Source organism: Oryctolagus cuniculus, chromosome 3 (genome assembly GCF_964237555.1).
Source record: "Oryctolagus cuniculus chromosome 3, mOryCun1.1, whole genome shotgun sequence".
Lineage (NCBI taxonomy): Eukaryota > Metazoa > Chordata > Mammalia > Lagomorpha > Leporidae > Oryctolagus > Oryctolagus cuniculus.
Window position 1 is genome coordinate 39,432,157 of NC_091434.1, and position 20,808 is coordinate 39,452,964.

At 45.5% G+C, this 20,808-nt stretch overlaps 1 protein-coding gene across 3 annotated transcripts in view; it reads right to left on the minus strand.

The window, feature by feature from the left end:
- AOX3 (aldehyde oxidase 3) overlaps positions 1 to 20,808 on the minus strand; it is a 120,524-nt gene that overhangs the window by 82,823 nt on the left and 16,893 nt on the right. For 2 of the 3 annotated variants that reach the window (NM_001308460.1, XM_070069868.1), the window contains 9 exon segments: positions 899 to 991; positions 1,286 to 1,448; positions 1,723 to 1,907; positions 4,230 to 4,339; positions 7,089 to 7,182; positions 9,191 to 9,342; positions 13,672 to 13,764; positions 14,202 to 14,346; positions 19,967 to 20,047. In NM_001308460.1, the coding sequence (NP_001295389.1) occupies positions 899 to 991; positions 1,286 to 1,448; positions 1,723 to 1,907; positions 4,230 to 4,339; positions 7,089 to 7,182; positions 9,191 to 9,342; positions 13,672 to 13,764; positions 14,202 to 14,346; positions 19,967 to 20,047 (1,116 nt within the window). 3 annotated transcript variants of the gene reach the window in all.

The window sequence follows — 20,808 nt, forward strand, 5'->3', positions numbered from 1 at the left end:
AAATAGAAGTACAGTTCATGTTTCCTGTTTTTAAAGATTTATTTATTTATTTGAAAGGCAGAATGACAAAGAGGGGGAGATCTTCCAACTGCTGACTCACTAAAGTTTTTTTCTGCTTTTAAAATGGTTAGTTAGCTACACCAATATCCCTTCCTAGATACTCCACTTTATTACATGTGTTTGAAATGTATATTTGTTTCTAATGAGGCCCCTTTCTCGATCCTGCACTGTTCTTTTTGTCTCTTGTCTCTTCCTGTTTCAGTACCTATAATGTTTAATTACCAGAGGTTTGTAATACACGTCAATAGTATCTAGGCTAGTTCATCCTTATTACTGTTCATAATTTTCAAAAATATTCATTTTTATCTTCCTAGATAAACTTTGAAATCAAATTCCCAAAGGATCTTGTTGGTATTTTGATTGAGAATGCATTTAATTTATTGAATAATAAGAAAAAATTTATAACTTTACAGTCAGTGTGTCTTCCTAGCTAAAGACTGTATCTTTCCTTTTGTTCAAGTCTGTGTTTTTGTAATTTTTTTTTGAGAGTTTACCAGTAGAATCTAAAAGTCCTCTTCTTGCAGGTCCTGCATACTTCCTGTTGATTTTATTCATAAAGGTTTGTTTTTTGGTTATGATTTAATGGGAACTGTTATTCTACTGTGTTTTCCAACTGTAGAGCATCTCCATAACTGAAACTTTCCTAAAAGATTATATATAAAAAAGACTATATATGTATATATACTTCATATATATAGTGTATATATATGTATATATAGTATATATGCATATATATAAAATATATATATATATACACACTGAGATTAAAAAGCAAAACCACATGACAACACAGTTGCAGCCCTACGTGGCTGTTCTGCCCATCCAGAAATGTACTGACCTCGAATGACTGTATCCCCCAAGGAATGGTCAATGGAAAGTCTTCCAGGGCACTTAAGAGTTTCTTGGGAATGTCAGGGTAGCCACTTGGTTCCTGAAGTAAAGATGCTTTTATTATTTTAATGTGAATTATTAATTGAGAGACTTCAGTTGATTAATAGAAAAACATCTTCAAAATCTATGTGGCTGTATGGTCCTCAGACTTTTATTTTTTTTTGGGGGGGAAGTGCCTATGAAATGGTTTGGTCCATAAGGGATCCCAGAAATCAGAATTATGGTCATGGAGACAGACACATGGTGCTCCTTTAACTTCCCGGCCCGGGCTGGGGTGAAAGCAATGGAATAAGCTCTCGTCCCCAAGACAACCCAAGGACAGCTGCAACTTTACCCTCATCTGTAACTGCCGCCACACGTCGATGTAGAATTTGAAGAGGAAGCTGATCAGGAGAGCTCGGCGGTAGTCCACCCTCCCTCCAGGGGCGGACGCCGGAAGTGGGATCTCATCCAGGACCAGCCTGCAAGCTTCATTCAACATGTCTTCATCCCAGCATCTAGATGCAAAAGAAATTCAGGGATAAACAAGTGTGTGATAGTAACCAGAAAACTGATCTTAAAAATGTAAACAAAGGTTGATCACATCGTTTTTCTCACTTGGAAGTCCCATCACACACAACTGGGCCTTTGCTTTCAGTTATCACATACACTTACTGTAAAATGCTGTGGCACTCCAGAGACACAGGCCTCCACCTTGTGTAGCCATGTCAGTTGTAGCTATTCAAGGGCAAACAGACTGTATTTGGGAGGAGGTGCAAGTCTATCACTCACCTTCCAAGGAGCCGCCGGCAGGATTCCCTGGCACTGACAGTAGTAGGACCCACTCCTCCGTATAAGATGTTCAAGTCCGCAATGGTGTGTGTGCCATCTTTGAGAAGGACTCTCATCCCAGCATTCACGATTGCAAGGGCATTTTGCTGGCGGGGGGCCTGTCTGAAAGCTGACACAAACTCCCACTGCAATACAACAAGAACAACGCTTTGTTTTGAAAACTTTCACATGTACAGAGAAGTCTCAAGGACAGCACAATAAATACTGATACCTACATTCACGGATTCACCAAGGGTCAGCACTGTACCCCACAGGCTCACTCTCCCTCTAGCCACTCCTGCCGAAGCAGCCAGGAGGCTGTGGTTCCAAGAGAGAAAGACCTGAAGGGCTGGTGGGAGTCGGGTTTTTAAGCTCAGTCTTGGGGAAGAACTTGTAGTGACACATTTGAAAGCTAATCAAAGACACCATGATACTTCATCCCTGAAATGTTTCCAGGTGTAGTTCCAAAAAGAAAAAATACCCCAAAACAGAAGCAAAACAGCCAAGGGCTCTTTCTTCTTTATAACCTCAGCACCAACCAAGATGAGAATGAGACTGAGGGGTGAGTATTGATGCAATGGTGCTATTTAACAGAGGTCATGTCCAAGTTTCTCCAGTCAAAGACCTGCATAAGCCTCTCTCCTTTCCTTTTCTCTGAAAAAGCCCTCCAGTCTTTCATGAGGCTGACATTTTTGAGTCATCGATTAGTCGTTTATAGTGTCCTTTGGCTTGGGCTATCTATTTCTTCCTGAATTGATTCAGGTTAAACTTGGGGGCAGTGATGGCAAGAATACTACTATCACTTCAGAATCACCCACTGTTGCTACTGAGATTCTCATGAAAACTAGGAGCCTGGAGTACTCTCCATTCTCAGAACATCATCTCCTTTCTCCTTTGGTAAAACTCTTCTGAAGTCCTAGCATCCCTAACACTAACCAGCAGAGACTTAACTTGTTGGCTCTGAGGACTAATGGCGAGTTTTCTGCAGCAAACCTTTGTTTCATTTTGTTCTTCTCCTAATTCATTCAATCAAATCCAGGAAGTTTAGCTAAAAAGTCAGTGCATGAGTATCAGGGGAGGAGGACATCCAGCAATATTTTTAGCAAATGATGGTGACTTTTCTCTGTCCGGGTGTTCATGTGCTATACAGCAGATTCTACAAATAACTGAATGAATGAATGATACTAGGGGAAAGTGTCAAAAAAAAAAAAAGTATTCTGCTCTTGTGTGTGTGATAAATGGCTACCAATTTCCATTTATTGGCCAAGCTGATCCAGAGCTCAAGCCCTGAGATGCAATAGTAACCACCCACATTAGTCCAAGTTTCCATCTGTTGAAACAGATAGTTCATCAAACAAAAGCCAGTCAAAGCCATATTCATCCATCAAGGGATACCTGAATTCTTCCTGTGCTATCCGTATCTTAGTATAATCAGAACTCACTGGTCCCTTATTTCCCTGAAGTTCTTATTTATTTGAAGAATACATGAATCTTGGACATTAACATCAGAGTGAAACATTTTATAAATGATTCTTTATTCTAGTTTTTATCCCTGATACTGATGTTGGGTTTTGGTGCTAGTTCTGCCACCCATTCATTGTGAAATTTTGTTGAAATAATTAAATTTCTTTGAACCCCAATCTTCTCATCTATAAAATAAGGTCATTGGTCTCTTTAAATGATATGCTCTGTGATTATATGGTTTTTAGAGTTCTTGAAGAAGAATCAGAAAATGGCACAGTGTTCTGAAGTTCTGTAATTTAAGCAGATTGGCATCTAATCAGCTACTACTGCTTGTACCTAGGCAAGTATAAATATTTGCTATAAATTCTAGTTTTTATTATGCTCAATTTAGTTCAAGATAAAAACAAAGCAACTCCAGGGACCGGTGCTGTAGCATAGCAGGTAAAGCTGCCGTCTCCAGTGCCGGCGCCATCCCATATGGGCGCCAGTTCGAGACCCAGCTGTTCCACTTCCAATCCAGCTCTCAGCTATGGCCTGGGAAAGCAGTAGAAGATGGCCCAAATCCCTGGGCCCCTGTACCTGTTTGGGAGACCTGAAAGAAGCTCCTGGCTCCTGGCTTTGGATTGGCACAGTTCTGGCTATTGCGGACATCTGGGGGGTGAACCAGCAGATGGAAGACCTCCCTCTCTGTCTCTACCTCTCTCTGTAACTCTGTCTTTCAAATAAATAAATTAAAAAAAAAAAAAAAAAAGCTGAGCCTGACCCCTCTGGTTTCCTGTCTGGGATGTGATCACTTCTTCCTGCATACATTCTCTCCATGCACCATGGGGCCTTGCCAGCACCTGTGCCATGCTTTTTGGAACATGAGTTAAATAAACCTCTTTTCCTTTCCTTATAAAGTTAGCTTGCCCCAGCTATTTCACTCTAGCGATGAAAAACAGTTCAATAAAGCAACTAAAAGGAAACAGAAGAAAGTGGGCATTATAAACTCCACAATCTCATACCTTTCTAGAGATAGGAATGAACACAGAAACTAGGACTTGTTCTGGCTTAAGGCTTGCATTTGTTGCTCCAGCAAGAAAATGATCATTCAAAGGAATTTGCTGCATTCCTTCTGTTGGGGAAAAAAAAGTATTTCATTTAAAGGTAACTTATACTACTGAATCGGCTTTGTACTTTATCAAATCCAGTGGTATTCTTATTCTAAAAATACATTCTAAAATTAAAATTAAACTGAAAACTAGCCACACACAATATCACAATTTTCCCAAAGTTGTATCCACTGTCTCCGAAAATTCAGTCTTAAATTGTCTTCCGCCTGTATTAACAGAGCACAGCTCCTCCAGGTCACCAGAACAGCTCTGCTCACAAGACATGGTGTAACCCGTAGAGCAGAATGATCATACTCAGGGGACAAACGTGACAGCACAGACCAATGGGAGTGCTGTGGGGGAGAGAGCCTGAAGAATCTAAATTCTGGAGAGGGGCATGGTAAGCATATGTAGATTACTCAGGAGAACTTGGCCTTCTTCCAGCTATATGATTATCTTAAACCCAAATCCCAAAGCACAGGCAAGCAAGTGAATGCCACCCTCCTCAAAGCAGTCACCGTAGGAGGTGTTAGACATTTATCTCAGTACTGCCTGCCTCACCCCACGTTGGGCACCCTTCAGGGGATGTTCCACAGCCTGTGGCCTTGGCTGTGATAAATCTCGATCTTTTGAAGGTACTTTTGATTTATGGTAAGAGGTAAAAGTCACCCAGAAGCCAGTTTGATGGATAAGGCAGCGGATCAAATTGGCTAATGTTCTTTCTGGTCAAAAGTCAAGTGAAAAGAGACCGATTTCCCTTGTGCAGTTTGTCAACCACGAAGTATTCCCTTTTTTCTTCTTCTTCTTCTTTTTTTTTTTTTTTTTTCACATAGGGGTCATTGTCCCAGGCTGGTCCTGCTGGATCTTCCATTTCCAATAAATTCACCTGACAAGATCAGTATAGAACCAGATGTTTCCTAGGCAGTAGGCCTTTGACACCATTAAAGATGTCGTGGTCCTCATGAATCATCTCCCACAGATTCCACTGCAGTTATAAATTTCCCTGTGGTGTGAAATAACAAGAACTGCATGTATTGGTCTTTGCTTCTGGTTCCAGACACAGAAATCCTCAGATCTCTGTAATTTCCTGAATGACAGCAGCACCTGTAGCAGAGGTCCTCAATTCCTGGGAATTTCTTGCATGGGAAGGGCATCTTTTACTCTCATGAGGTCCCTCTTGACGGGCAGTTGGAAAGCAGCTGGTTGCCAGGGAAATCCAACCATGTGATGAGAGTTGTGACTTTCAGCAAAGACCAATGCTGTAACCAGTCACGCCTACATAATGGAGCTTCCACAGAGCCTCAAAAGGACAGGGTGGAGGTGAGCATCTTGGAAGCGGAATTTGTGGAGGTGCCAGGAGGGTAGTGTACCCAGAGAGGACATTGTGGATTGAACAGACACTTGGCTCCCTAAGTTCATGGAAACGTCTAAATCCCATTGAGAACTTCTGTTTCAGACACTCCTATCATTCAGGAAATTATAAAGATTTCTGTGTCTGGAACCATTCATAGTGACCAACACATGTAGTTCTTGGTATTTCACAATGCCACTGACACTTCTTTATGGGAAAATGTATAACTACAGTGGAATCTTACATTAACAGTGATTGGATTAAGGGTGGAGAATTGATCTGATTATGGCATCTGGTAGATGGACCTGTGGGAGGTCTTTGGGTCACTGGGGGCTTGGCCTTGAAGGAGGTTCTCATGGAAGTGCTGGATGCATAAGCCAGGCGTGCTTGCTGTGTCTCTCTCTGCTTCCTGGCTCCCCATGTGACTGCTCCTCTTCGTATGCTCAAGCATTCTAGCCTCCATCAGACCCCCAATTAATGGGGCTCCCTGAACTTGAACTGTGAACCTCCAAACTGTGAGCCAAAACCAAGCTGTTACTTCCCAAGAAGCTCTTGTCGTGTATTTTAATTTAAAAAAATTTGACTAATCCAGGGCACGGAGACTCTGCCCTTCCCCACGTGCCTTGGCCTACGTATCTCTTCCATCTGCTCTTTCCTGAGACCCTTTCTAATACCCATTAGAATAAAAGGCTAAAGAGAAGCATTCCCTATGTCCTGTGAGCCACTCTAGAGAATTAGTTGGACCCAAAGGGGTCAGGGAAACCCCAGTTTATAGCCTGTTGGTCAAAAGGACCAGAGGCCTGGACATGGGATTGACAAGTGAGGAGAGCAGTCTTTTGGGAGTGGTCCTTCAACTGTTGCATCTCATACCATCTCCAGGTAGATACTTTATATCTGCTGGAGAATTGCTTAGTGTGTGAGGAGCACCACCTGCCCCGACAGACACACACACATCTAGTGCCAGACATGTCCAGTGTTGAGTGATATGTGACACAGAGCATCAAATATACATTTTTAAAAATATAAATGATATCTTTAGAACCTAAACATGTAAGTCAAGGACAAAAAGTAAGTCATAAACCCATTAAAATGCACTAAAATAAAAGTCTTTCTTCATTACAGCACACTTGCTGTGTAGCCTCAGTTCATCACAGGTGTGTTATCCTTTGGTCATGACCAGGCAAGAAAAAAGGCCAGTTGAGATGCTAATTATCTACAGTGGTATTTCTGATAGCCTACAGTTGTTCATTTCCACCTACTCTTCCCCACAATGTGTGTTCTCAGTTATATCCACAGCAAAGTACAAAGTTAGCATTGCATCCAATGACTTAAATGAGGGATGCCTGTGTTATCCTACAACCGTATTCAATATGTGTTTCTAAAACTGACATCAGCACCTTTAAGGGAATGCAGTAGCTCACCTTTTGAAGCAACATTGAGGATGCAATTGCCTACTCCCAAAATGGGGTTGAGATCAGAAGTCGGCAGCCTGCTAATTATATGACCACCTAAGGACTGAAAGAAACATTAGTCAGCAACCTTGGGACTTTCCTGGTGAGTGCTGAATTAAACAGAGAATGACATTTCTATTCAACCTGATGCAGCAATTAGAATCAAAAGTGCCATCACGGATGAGTGATTGTCTTGCAAATCTTCAAATGTTTGAGAGGAACCTCCATTCCCTTTACTTATTTACAAAATGCAAATTGTGAAGACAAGCAGGGGAAATAAAACTTTAATACCAGCAATTTCTGATTTCTGATTAGGAAGGTACTCAAATTAAGATTTACGTATGAAGAATTCATTCTGAAGCTATGCTTGTGTGGCTTACACAATGATAGACAAGAAATGGTTAAGCAGAGTAAGTGAGGGAGTAGCACATGGATGGGGGAGGTGGTGGCAAGATATGGGGTGAACTAGGAGCTGAGACAGAGCTTGAAAGAGGGGGCGCTGCAGCAGCCCTGCGACAGCGACATCTGCAGGATGGGAAGAGTAGATACTCTCCTAGCCAGGGCTACGGAAACCCTCCCCATGGGCTGTAGTGCAGGTACAGGAGTGTGGAGCTGAGTAAGGAGAGATTCAGATGTGAGAAGGGGGCAGGGGAGAGATGGCCTATGGGCCACACACTGTAATGTGGGATGAAGCTGCTACCCTAGGCAGCTCCATTACTAAGGAGGTTGTCTTTGGAGAACGCACGGTGAGTGACGAATTGCAGATGGGAGGACTGACCGGATCCTCTAATTCAGGCAGCTTAGTACTGGGGCTTCAGGGGACCTAGAAGAAGCCAGAAGAGACACAGAGCCCTAGCCAAAAGAGAAGAGGAGATGGACTGGACCACAGAAAAGCCAACAATTATTTCATTCCAAGGGGCTGATGGTTAGCAAGGATAACCCTGCTGTTCTTGTTACCGGTTTGTATATGACATTTACAGTGGGTATTTTATAGCTCTCTATAAAATATCTTTTAGAGTTACAATACAGAATTACACTAAAAGGTTAAGTAAAATGTGTGATTCTCATTTATATTTGTTATCAAGTCAGCTAATTTCTCTTTTTTTAAAGATTTATTGGCCGGCGCCTCGGCTCAATAGGCTAATCCTCCGCCTTGCGGCGCCAGCACACCGGGTTCTAGTCCCGGTCGGGGTGCCGGTTTCTGTCCCGGTTGCCCCTCTTCCAGGCCAGCTCTCTGCTGTGGCCCGGGAGTGCAGTGGAGGATGGCCCAAGTGCTTGGGCCCTGCACCCCATGGGAGACCAGGAGAACCACCTGCCTCCTGCCTTTGGATCAGCGTGGTGTGCCAGCTGCGGCGGCCATTGGAGGGTGAACCAATGGCAAAAAGGAAGACCTTTCTCTCTGTTTCTCTCTCTCACTGTCTACTCTGCCTGTCCAAAAAAAAAAAAATTTTTTTTTATGTATTTATTCATTTGAAAGGCAGAGTTGGAGATGGAGAGAGCTCTGTCATCTGGTGGTCCATTCCCCAAATAGCCACAACAGCTGAGGCTGGGCAGGTCGAAGCCAGGAGGTTCTTCCTGGTCTCCCATGCAGGTGCAGGGACCCAAGTACTTGAACCATCTTCTGTTTTCCCAGAACATAGCAGGGAGCTGGATTGGAAGTGGAGCAGCTAGGACTTGAACTGGCGCCCATATGGGATGGTGGTATCATAGGCGGCAGCTTTATCTGCTCTGCCAGAACACCAGCCCCAGCTATTCTGTGAGTCTATTAGTTGTCTTTATAAGGTAACAAGTTAAGGAACCCCTTTGGGAGTTAAGCATAGATCTTTCTGGACTGGATAGATCTTCAACAGACAATTACAGCAAGATCCAGGCCATAGACGAATAGACCAGGCGGGCAGCCACCCCTTCTGCCCCCTATGCTGCCAGGGTCTGAAGAGAGTCCATGATTCAGCCACATGAAAAGCAGAGAGACAGATAACAGAAAACAAGAGCAATAGTGTGGGACCCACTCCCTCCTCCCTGATGTCTGCCGCCTCCCCCAGCCCCGCCGATGGTGCCTGCAGAGGACGTACTGCCATGTTCCTGATCTGCTGTCCCGCCAGGGTCCTCATGTGCTTCAAGAGAGCGCGATACGTCTGCGTCTTCTCCTCCGGGAGCTCAGAGACCGCATCAGCCAGGACGTCCCTCACCTGGGCCAGCCTGAGGCCAGCACCCAGGGTCAGCCCTGAAAGGGGGATGCTTTGGTTACTGCTCTGGGAAGAAGGCCAGAGTGGGGACACAGTGCCACAACGCCACCTTTCCCGTTCATAAATGCTCCTTTGTCACAGTTATTAAACGAACAGAAACTCCTTGCAGACCACCTTTTACATGCTGAAACGCAGTAATCAAGTCGGAAAGGCAATCAGAACCATCCCAGGGTTTGGTTGCTCTTTCTCCGAGGATAACGCCCACGCGCCCTTCCTTGGCACAGTACAGCCCAGCGCCCACCTTCCCCGCCACGCTGTGTGCCAGCAACGGGCGCCGTCTTTGGCCTCCGGCACTTGCTATGGGCTTTTCCTGCCCTCTTGCTCCCATGTGACTTTTTTTTTTTTTTTGACAGGCAGAGTGGACAGTGAGAGAGAGAGACAGAGAGAAAGGTCTTCCTTTGCCGTTGGTTCACCCTCCAGTGGCCGCCACGGCTGGCGCACTGCGGCCGGCGCACCACGCTGATCCTAAGGCAGGAGCCAGGTGCTTTTCCTGGTCTCCCATGCGGGTGCAGGGCCCAAGCACCTGGGCCATCCTCCACTGCACTCCCTGGCCACAGCAGAGAGCTGGCCTGGAAGAGGGGTAACCGGGACAGAATCCGGCGCCCCGACCGGGACTAGAACCTGGTGTGCCGGCGCCGCTAGGCGGAGGATTAGCCTAGTGAGCCGCGGCGCCGGCCCCCATGTGACTTTGATCCTAGCAGGAAAAGTCTTTCCTCACTCCCCAGTAAGGCTGGGTTGTCCTGTTCCTGCTCCTCTGACACCACGTTCCTCTGCTGCTTAGCACCTGTCACAGCTGCAATTGGGTCTTTCATTTGAGTGATGATCTGCGTGGCGCCTGTCTTCACCAGCTGTTGTAAACACCGCGAGGGCCAGGTCCACACCCTCTTCATTAAGCCGTTGTGTCCCCTGTGCCTAGCACCGTGCTTGTTTCCTGGTCTACCTTCACCACACCCTCCACAGGCTTAAAGCTGAGCTCCGGTCCGAGCCACAGGGCTTCCCCGTGCCCTCCTTAGTTACTGCATTTCGATCATTTCCTACCTAATTCCTTCACAGTTCCACGTGATGGGCACAGAATCATTCTGCAATTGAGCCGTACTCCCAGGTGAAGCTACAATAAATGCCAGCCTCCTGCCTGCCCACCCCCCCCCCCAACCTCCCTCCACGGAAACAAAAGTTCCTGAGAACCTACGGGTGCCAGGCCCTGTTCTGGGAGCTGAGAGCCCAGATGAGGTCTCTTCTGTTAGGAAGCCACCATTCTAGTGGGAGGAGACATCCACTACCAGAAAAATGAATAAATAAGAAAACGTAATGTCGTACATCAGAGCTTGGGAGGAAACAGAGGCAGGTAATAGGGTAGGAGTGGGCATGAGGCTTGTAACCTCCTCCTGGTTTTCATCAAGTTGATTTCATGCCAGGAGCTGTGTTTAGGAAATCTTGCTGGAAACTGAAAAATCTCAAGCAACGAATCTCTACTTTGTAGAAGAATTTTCTTTACCTTTCTATCCCACTCTGTTCCATAATCATGAGCTTAAGAAAAAAAAATTATCATCGCTTATGTTTCTAAGAACATAATGGTGTAACAGGCAAGGCACAAGTGTTTTAGATTCTGTTTTATCAACACATTAATTCACTCAGCAGGGGGAGCTCATGCTTTAATTTTGGGAAGTTGGACAGAAACAGCTTTTGGAAAAAGAATCTGCAGTGAGCTTTGTGACTCTCATTTTAAATAAGGTTTGCTTGCAGTAGTTCTTGGAGCTGAGACCATTTCATTAAGCATGGTTTGAATTTCATTGGCATAAATGTGACTGATAAATTCATTTCGTGGCAGAATTTCCTTCAGTAAGGTTCTGTTTTGCTTACCACATATGCTAATTTAGAACAAGTGTCCCAGCTCAGGAGTCTAAGGATTTATCTAGAAAGAAGACAGCTGTCTCTCCGCTGTGGCCAGGGAGTGCAGTGGAGGATGGCCCAAGTCCTTGTGCCCTGCACCCCATGGGAGACCAGGAGAAGCACCTGGCTCCTGCCTTGGGATCAGCGCGGTGCGCCGACCGCAGCGCGCCAGCCACAACAGCCATTGGAGGGTGAACCAACGGCAAAGGAAGACCTTTCTCTCTGTCTCTCTCTCTCACTGTCCACTCTGCCTGTCAAAAAAAAAAAAAAAAAAAAAAAAGAAGAAGACAGCTGTCCACCTGCCCATTGTTCTATAGCTTCTCATTATTACACTGTGAACTCAGAACATAAACTTATTTGACCTGTTTGAACATGGCTATGATTTGACCTTGAGCACTTGCAAACAAAGTTCCCTGCCCTTTGAGATGAAAACACAGATATTTATTTAGACCTCAAAGGAAGTTTACTACAACAGGACTCAGGTTCAAAGGCAAAACAAATAAAGATTAGGAGAATGAGTTAACTTCTCAGATAAAGAGCCAGAACCATGAGGTTGACTCAGCAGTAATGAAACCACAGGTGGAGCCAGCAACACTAACAGGTGTGTGTGTGTGTAAACCACAATTTTCCAGTTGTCCAGAGGACTACAAGGTGACAGAAATGGGTGTTTTAGGTAGAAATTTCCCTAGCATCACCCACACTCTCATTGTACTAGTATATTTCTACAAGATAGAACAAAAAGTTTTTTTAAAAAAAATCTGCATTTTTCTAGTTATCAAAGTCAAACAGATTTGTTAATAGAAAATACATGAAAAAGTGTTAAGAAGAGCATAAAAACACAAGATCTTTTACTTAGTGCTTGCACATTTATATCTGGCTTTAAAATCAAAATATGCAGTGTTTTCAATGGGTATTTATTTTTGGCTTTTCCTTCCTTCAAAATCCCAGACTCTCTGTAATTAAAATTTAAAAATCACTTTAACAGAGCTAATCCCCAATTAGCCCAATTTTGGAAGCATCCCTGAGAGGGTGGAGGAGGCTGAAAGAATGTAGGCCTGTAAGATATCAACATCCTGTCACTCTTCGTCTATGTCTCCTCTTCCACAGGACTACCAGCTCTCCATGAAGAATCTTCTCTCGGAGCCTCAGTTTACCAGCAGACAGCGCAGTGCCTGGCACATGGTAAAAACCTCGGATTATAAAGTTAATAAACAAATGAGTGTTTAAAAAATGGTCACACTTTGTTTTAAATCTTTGTCAAGCAAACTGATAGGCATTTTATACTGGTATTCTATAGTTTTCATGATTTTGTGACTATTTTAAAACTGACTTTATGTGATTGCAGTTGAGCATCTTTTCATTTGATTAGGGTTTTTTTGTTTTGTTTTGTTTTTTGACAGGCAGAGTTAGACAGTGAGAGAGAGAGACAGAGAGAAAGGTCTTCCTTCCGTTGGTTCACCCCTCAAATGGCCTCCATGGCTGGTGCACTGCACCAATCCGAAACCAGGAGCCAGGTGCTTCTCCTGGTCTCCCATGGGGTGCAGGGCCCAAGCACTTGGGCCATCTTCCACTGCCCTCCCGGGCCACAGCAGAGAGCTGGACTGGAAGAGGGGCAACCGGGACAGAATCCAGCACTCTGACTGGGACTAGAACCTGGGGTGACGGCACCACAGGCGGAGGATTAGCCTAGTGAGCCAAGGTGCCGCCTTGATTAGGGTTTATAGTCCTTGCCTCTTTCCCTCCTTCCCTGCTGAATGATGGCCTTTCTACTTTGTATTTGTTGAACTCTTGGCTCACTGGAGTGTTAAGCCTTTGACTATAATGCGAACTAAAATAAATTATCTCAAAAGATGATAACTAAAATATTAAGTTGAATAAAATGGTTTTACCCCACTGGTATTTTTCTCTAAATAATGTGGATCTAAAGAACTGAGTGTTAATTTGTCAAGAAAAAAATTCCTGCCTGTCTTTGGCAGCTTTGGGACAATCACCACCAGTGGCTTGGCTGAGTTGGAGAAGGGAGACTAAAAGACTTCCTGGTGAAACCTGAGCTATTTAGCAGAGAAGGTGCTAGCTGTTTTCCTCTGCTGCTGGGGAAGAAACAGGCTGAGCACTCCTTGACTAGCTGAGGTGGCTAGAGACAGCTGGAAGGGTTCTGGGTAAATCAGCAACATCGGGCAAGTCCTGCTCTGCGCAGAGACTTGAGTCTCGAGACAAGAGGGACAGTCTTCTCCAGGACTTACTGAACCTAGGACATGGTCTTTTCCAAGGGCTGATGTGGTTCAACATTACAAGAGCCAAGGAGGTCTTCCCGCAGCCCCATGACCCTGTGATCTGGCTAGTGTCAAACAGCCCGAGCTTTCTTTAACAGAACCATCTGCAACACAAGCACCGTGTTACGGTAAATGAGAACACACCTTCTTCTGTGTTAGTCACAATAAATAATTCCAAAATCCTTGCAGGAGAGATAATAATGGGAGGGGAAACTCCTTTGAACTTCATATCAGGCCCTAAAAGATAGAAGAATTCTCGTTAGCGGGAGAGAAGCAATTGAGATCTCGTTTAGCAAGTAATGCTAAGACTTAGAAGTGTTTGTGATAGGCCTAATAAACAAAGTCCCCCTACATCTGAACTGAGTCTGACCCAAGCAGTGAAACATCTGTGGATTCCTTCATCCTAGAACCCTATGACAGAAACAGCTGCTTTACTAGTCACTGATGCCTGAAAGCATGGAAAATGTAACCTCAGAGAAATCTAATCGCCTTCTGCTGGACAAACTGTTCTTCAGGAACCAGAGATATTAATCTTGTCACAAGTTGGCCATCAACCAGGCAAGGGGTTGAGTCTGAATCATCAGGTATGTGTTTGGATTTCTGAGCAGACTCCAGAACTTTCACTAATTGGGATTTTCAACAGAGAAGAGGGAACCGGGTCCTCCACTACCTACCTAGAGAAGTGTTCCCCATCACCAGAGGTGCATCGGGGTGCTCCATCTTCAGCTCCAGGAGGCCTGCCAGGGTTCCTGGGGAAATCCAGGTAGTCTTCTCCCCGTGGAAAGTCAGAACTTTCTTTTGGGGATCTTCTGCCATTCTCTGCAGGAGATAATGCAGACTTAATGCTGATGTCAATGACAAAATACACAGACTTCATTGCATCTCACACACAGAACAATGGATCCCACCAGGGATCACAAAGGCTGGTACTGGCAGGACAACGCTCCCATCTGTCTACAATTAAATCCACTCTTTTGTGTGATTTGTTTTCCATCTCTTATAGCTTGAAAAGAACTAAGTGGATTTTAATGAAGTCTTATAAACAAACAAGAATCCTGTGTCCCACGGAGATTTACAACATCAGACTTCCAAATGAAGAAATCATGACTAAGTTACAAATAGTAAGAAAACACCAACGGGGAGCTGTATTGCACAGAGGGTTGTGTGCCATTTATTATCAGGCCAGCTTGTCGAATGGAAATTCACTGACCACATCTGGAGGTGGAGGAGCCAGATTCTAATCCCAGCCTATCCACTAAGTAGTCTGGAGGACTTAGGGAAGCCCTGGAACCTCTCCAGGCTAGGTTGCTATATCTGAAAATTAGGGATTTGAGTAGATGATATGAGAAGCCTTTCGGTTCTCAGATCTCACTGAAGTATGGAGTAAGGCTGGCTGTTTTGTTGAGCAGTGGAAATACAGTGGAAACAAAAAATGCTGGGTTTATTAGAGCCAGTGGGGCCCTTCCTCTCACAAACCATTTACTGCTTCCCAAGCAACATTGCGGGTTTTCAAGCACTAGATTAAAGTTGGTCTTTTCTCTGATCTAAAAGTAGAATAGTGGTTACTTGAATGACTACATTTTTTTCTCTAAAATAATGGCTGTGGCAGGTGACAAGGTGGATTGTGTTTGAGGAGATAGATCTCTCTACCCTGAGTGGACATTACACTAGTGTACTTGAATCAAAACAGCACATGGTATCCCATAAAATGAGTAATTTTTCTGTGTCAAAAATAAAACAATTTTAAAATAAGGTGGGAAATGGGGCTGGCACCGTGGCGCAGTGGGTTAACGCCTTGGCCTAAAGCACTGGGATCCCATTTGGGCACCGGTTCTAGTCCCAGCTGCTCCTCTTCCGATCCAGCTCTCTGCTATGGCCTGGGAAAGCAGTGGAAGATGGCCCAAGTCCTTGGGCCCCTGCACCCACGTAGGAGACCCGGAAGAAGCTCTTGGCTCCTGGCTTCAGATCGGCGCAACTCCTGCCGTTGCAGCCAACTGAGGAGTGAACCATCAGATGGAAGACCTCTCTCTCTCTCTCTCTCTCTCCCTCTCTTCTCTCTGCCTCTCCTCTCTCTGTGTAATGATGACTTTCAAATAAATAAATAAATCTTAAAAAAAAATAAGGTGGGAAAGACAAATATGAGATAAATACTTACAAGGGCAATTTGCACATTGCCCATGCTGGCTCAGGTAGTCTTAATTTTCTCTTTTCTTTTTTAATGGATGCTTTTGCTCCCTGTTTTGATTTGGTTCAGATATCACCTAATCCAGTCATAATTTCTAGATCTAAAATTGCCTTTATTCCATGAAATCTAATTAAATTTACTGCAATTCAATGATGTTCAACAAAAAACATGGCATTCAAGGAAAAGCCCTTGAATACTAATTGCTTCTGTACTGAGAACCACCGATCTTGTTTTACAGAAAACAAAGCAGTGAGGCCTGAGAGGGGAAGTGACCTGGTCAAGGTGATACAGGTGATTAACAGAAACAGGCCATGAACCCAAGGGCTCCCTGCCCTGGGCCCTGTGGAACTGAAATCACTCCATGCATCTGAAGGAGGCCTAGTTGAAACCACTTCTGTTGGTTAATAATAAGCCAGGGAACCGTTTCTCAAGATGGAATTGAATTGTTTAATTTGCTGGTAATTAACTTTGATGATGCCCCGGCAAGAACATTTTATGCACAAGTATTGTTTTCTGAGTAGGAACCATCAAAAGGCCAAAGCTTTCAGTGAAATTTCCATTGTCTCTGTAGATGATTTCAGGCTGAATAATTCCACATCGAACAAAAATCACAGTGGAAGCTGTTGGAAATGGAACAAAACTTAAAGACAGGTTGGCTAAATGAGAATTCTTTATCATAAGGATTTTGCCAACATTGCTTTAAGTTATGTGTTTTGTTGGAAAGCCAGACAGCAAGGTGGGAGTCCCCAGGAATGAATTCAAATCCTGATAAATGAAATAATTGGTGTGTTCCTCTCATCAGGCCCACTTCTCAAAGTGTAGTCCAGGCATTCTTGGGGGCCCTGGAAGTCCTCTCAGGGGTCCCCAGGTCAAAACAACTTTATAACGAAAGATAGGAATTTTCTTCCTTCTCATTTTTCCCGAGCACGCGGTGGGGTTTTACAAAGTCTACATGATGTGTGCAATCACCACCAACTGAATGTAGAAGCAGATACGTGAATCCAGCTGCCTTTTTATTTAAACCACTATGAGAGAGATTTACAAAAATGGTCACTCTTCTCACTGATTTTTCCGGTGGAAAAATATAATAATTCCCCATGAACAAGATGCTATTTGTGCTATTGCTCAACGGGCTTCCTCTTGTGACTTGTGAGTGAGCAAATGTGTAAGACATTTTCTAGCTTTACTTTCAGACCACACATGTTCACAAGCTTTAAGGGTAACTGGCTCTAAAACCAAAAAAGTGAGAATCATGGTGTTGGGGAATGGGGAAACAGCAGTCAACCCTTCTCCCCCAGGGCCACTCGAGCCCACGGCCTGGGGAGAAAGTGGTGATCGTGGCCGGTGCGCCTCACTAGGCTAATCCTCTGCCTGCGGCTCCGGCACACGGGGTTCTAGTCCCGGTTGGGGCGCTGGATTCTGTCCCGGTTACTACTCTTCCTGTCCAGCTCTCTGCTGTGGCCAGGGAGTGCAGTGGAGGTTGGCCCAAGTGCTTGGGCCCTGCACCCGCATGGGAGACCAGGAGAAGCACCTGGCTCCTGGCTTCAGATCAGCGCGGTGCACCGGCCGCAGCGGCCATTGCAGCGTGAACCAACGGATAAAGGAAGACCTTTCTCTCTGTCTCTCTCTCTCACTGTCCACTCTGCCTGTCATAAAATAAATAAATAAACAAAAAATAAAAAAAAAGAAAGCAGCAATCGTGACTGGAATTGATAGTGACTGGAGTCACCCTGTCCGAGGTGGACAGAGCTGTGTGGGGTGCCCAGGGGCTTTCCCTCAGACTTGGAAGGACTGTTTTAGTGAAAGGTTTCTGAAAGAAATAGAGAAAGGGGTCTGGCCATCCAGACCTCTCCTTCCACCTCTTAATGATTCAGTATCTCTTTTAACTTCTATTCTTCCCATCGGTATTTAAATACTTGCAAGACTCGGCCACTAATGGAGAAGGCAAAACGCAAAGCTGCTCATCCCCAGACTCCCCCAGCTATTGCCTTGTAAATTTTCTCTCCCTCTGCCGGTTCTGCGAAGCACTCTGGTAAGCCATCCTCTCTGTTTCTTGCCTTCCTACTTTCTCCTCAATACAGTCCTCCCTGCTTTTGCAAAGGTTAGTCCCCGCGGCCGCAGTGCCCTTTCCCTCTCAGCCCACCTGGTCTCTCAGCACATTCCCTGTGTCTGACCACCCTGAAAACGCTCTCCTCCCTCACTTCTGGATGCCTCCGGATCCTGATGGTTATGCCCGCTTGCTGACCTCTGCCACCCCATCTCTCGGGTCCACTTGTTCTTCTACCTAATTCGTTAGCCACTGGAATTCCCTTGGACTTAGATCCAAGTCGTCTTCTCAGCTAAGCTTTCAACTGTGTCCACGGTTTTGATCCCGGTTACTTGACAGTTTATACAATCAGCCCTAACCACGTCTCTGAGCTTTCAACTACCCACTTGACACTTCTCTTTGGGTTTGTTAAAAGGATCTCAGGCTAGGATGTGAAAATCTGAATTCTTGATCTGCGCCCTGTAAAGTGGCTTGACTCCATATCCCTAACTCAGTAACTCAATGTGCAAACTCTACCAGGGGTGGGGAACATTTTTGCTGCCATGGGTCATTTGGATATTTGTAACATCATTCACAGACCATATACAATTATCAACTTAAAAATTAGCCTGCTATGGATTTATTGAATTTTGAGTTCTGTCTGGGTTGCCTCTGCAGGGCCAGACCAAATGATTTCACCAGCCTCATTTGGGGCTGGATGTTCTCTGCTCCTACATGCCTAGAGGTCACTCTTGACACGGATTTGGAAGACAGAGTTAGAGAGAGGGAGAGATACAGAGATCTTCCATCTGCTGGTTCACTCCCCAACTGGCCACAATGGCCAGGACTGGGCCAGGCCAAACCAGAACTTAGAACTCCATCTGGCTTTCCCATGCAGGTACAGGGGTCCAAACCCAAGATATCTTCTACTGTTTTGCCAGGCATGTTAGCAGGGAGCTGGATCGGAAGTGGAGCAGCCAGGATACGAACCAGTGCCTGTATGGGATGCCAGCATCGCAGGGGGTGGCTTACCCCACTATGCCATGATGCCAGCCCCTTCCTTTTTCAACTTAAATCCAATCTACCGCAAAATCCAACTGATTATCTCTCTTACATATCTCTCCCATCACACCTTCTCTCCATCTCCACTACCCACACCATGATCTCTGATGCCATTGGCTCTTTCCTGGGCCACAGGATAACTCCCTGCCCCCCTGCACTTCTCTGTGGCTCCTCCCAATCTTCTGCACACAGGAGTCAGAGGGAGCCTTCAGAAGTGTAGACACGATAAGACCCTCTCCCAGTCAAAGTCCTTTCATGGCTCTGTGTTGTCTGTGAAACTCATCCAGATCTGGCCTCTGCCTGCCTCCGCCTCACTCTAGGGGATGAAGAGGGAAATGGGAGGAAGCCTCCGGCGCACCACGCCCTTGTCATCTCCATTACTTGTCTTTTCTTGATAGTCTCACCCTGGCACAGGCCAGTGCACGTGATTGCCCCTTTGCCCAGCAGTTCTCCATATTCCATTTCTTCCCCTTTCCCACTTCCCAATATTATCTATGGAGAATCCAAGTTTTAGCTCCAGCTTGGCTCGCTGGAGGAGCCTCTTGGAAAGCCCACCCTACCCCACCTCTGGCTCTCTGCTCAATGCTTAGAAGCTGAGTCATGAGTCTGCAGGCTCTGTTGCCCCCTGTTATTGACACCAAGTCTAGCTCCTCCATTTGCCTGGGAGCTCCTTAGGGACACACAGATTGTTTGTTTCAGTATCCCAAGTGCCCTGCTCCCAAGTAGAAGTTTGTGAAATCAATGCCTAAAGGAGTAATTCAAAGAGATAAAGGAAAGGAAGCAGTTAAATGCTCTGAGCCCTGTTAGATGATCTCAGATAGGAAGCTTGGAACTGCCCTCACCTGCATGCACACAGTGTGTATCCTGAATTTGCCTTGAATCAGAATCTGAATAAAGAATAGAATAGACATCACAGAACAGATCCTGTGATGTCTTGTTCTGGACTCCAAGGGAGAAAGCTTCCATTAGATGAGCGATTAGGGACAGAGTAGATCTGCCCAGGGGCAAAATCTGGAGAAAAAAAAGCCTCTCACAGGTTGAGGAGGGTGACAATAGTACAAAGACACCGCAGGGCTAACAGTATTGGGCTGATGGGACTGCTCCTTTCCTCACAGCCAGAATCCAAAGAGAACTCAACCCAGAGGAAGAGACCGAACAGAACATACCATTAGTTCAGGTGGAAATATAAGCTCCTGTGTTGGGTCCAAGGGCTGGAATTCTTCCTTGTCATACAGCTTGGTGCAAACCTTAGGAGAAGAAACTCATGGTTTAGTCTTTTCAACAAAAACAAAGTCAAAGGTTGAAGAGCATCGCCATCACTAGCGGTCAAGTGTTGGGTTTCTCTGGTCGGAAAGGCCTGGACAGGGATAGATGGACGGGACCTTCCGCTTCACCCTGGCTGGAGATGGCTGGGCATGGGCGAGCAGAACCAAACTAGCCGTTATTAGGCAGCTGCTCTGTGCCTGGCCTTGGGCGTGGCAGTGGAGATGAACTGCAAAGATGGGTAGCAGACACCAAGTTGTCAAAGAGTGGTACCAGGACAACTCCCCAGGAAGTCAGGGAGTGAGTGGGCGAGGGGCTTCCTGGAGGAGGTGGGGGAACAGGGGATGGAGCCAGCCCCGACGCAGAGAGAAGGCCATCTGTGGAGTGCAGAACCAAGTCCAGCACACCCTCCTGACTCCGAGGGGAGAAGCTGGCAGGAGACAGGGTGAGAAGCAGGTTGGCTGGGACAATGCAAAGTCTTCAAAGCAGGCTTCAGACTTGAGGTCATATTTTGGGGCCAATGGGAGTCACTTTGCATTTCTAAGAGGATGAATTAGACTGTTCTGTGGTTCCCAGCCCAGGCCTGCAGACTGCTGCACCTGTCCCCCGGGCAGGTGAGGAGAAGCTCAGAGCTGTTCTTAGACCACACCACAGCGAGGTCTGGCCGATCCAGGAAGACTGCATTGCAGAAAAGCTTCCTTGGCGATTCTGAGAGCTCTGCATGAGTTGGGTCAGATGGGTGGTG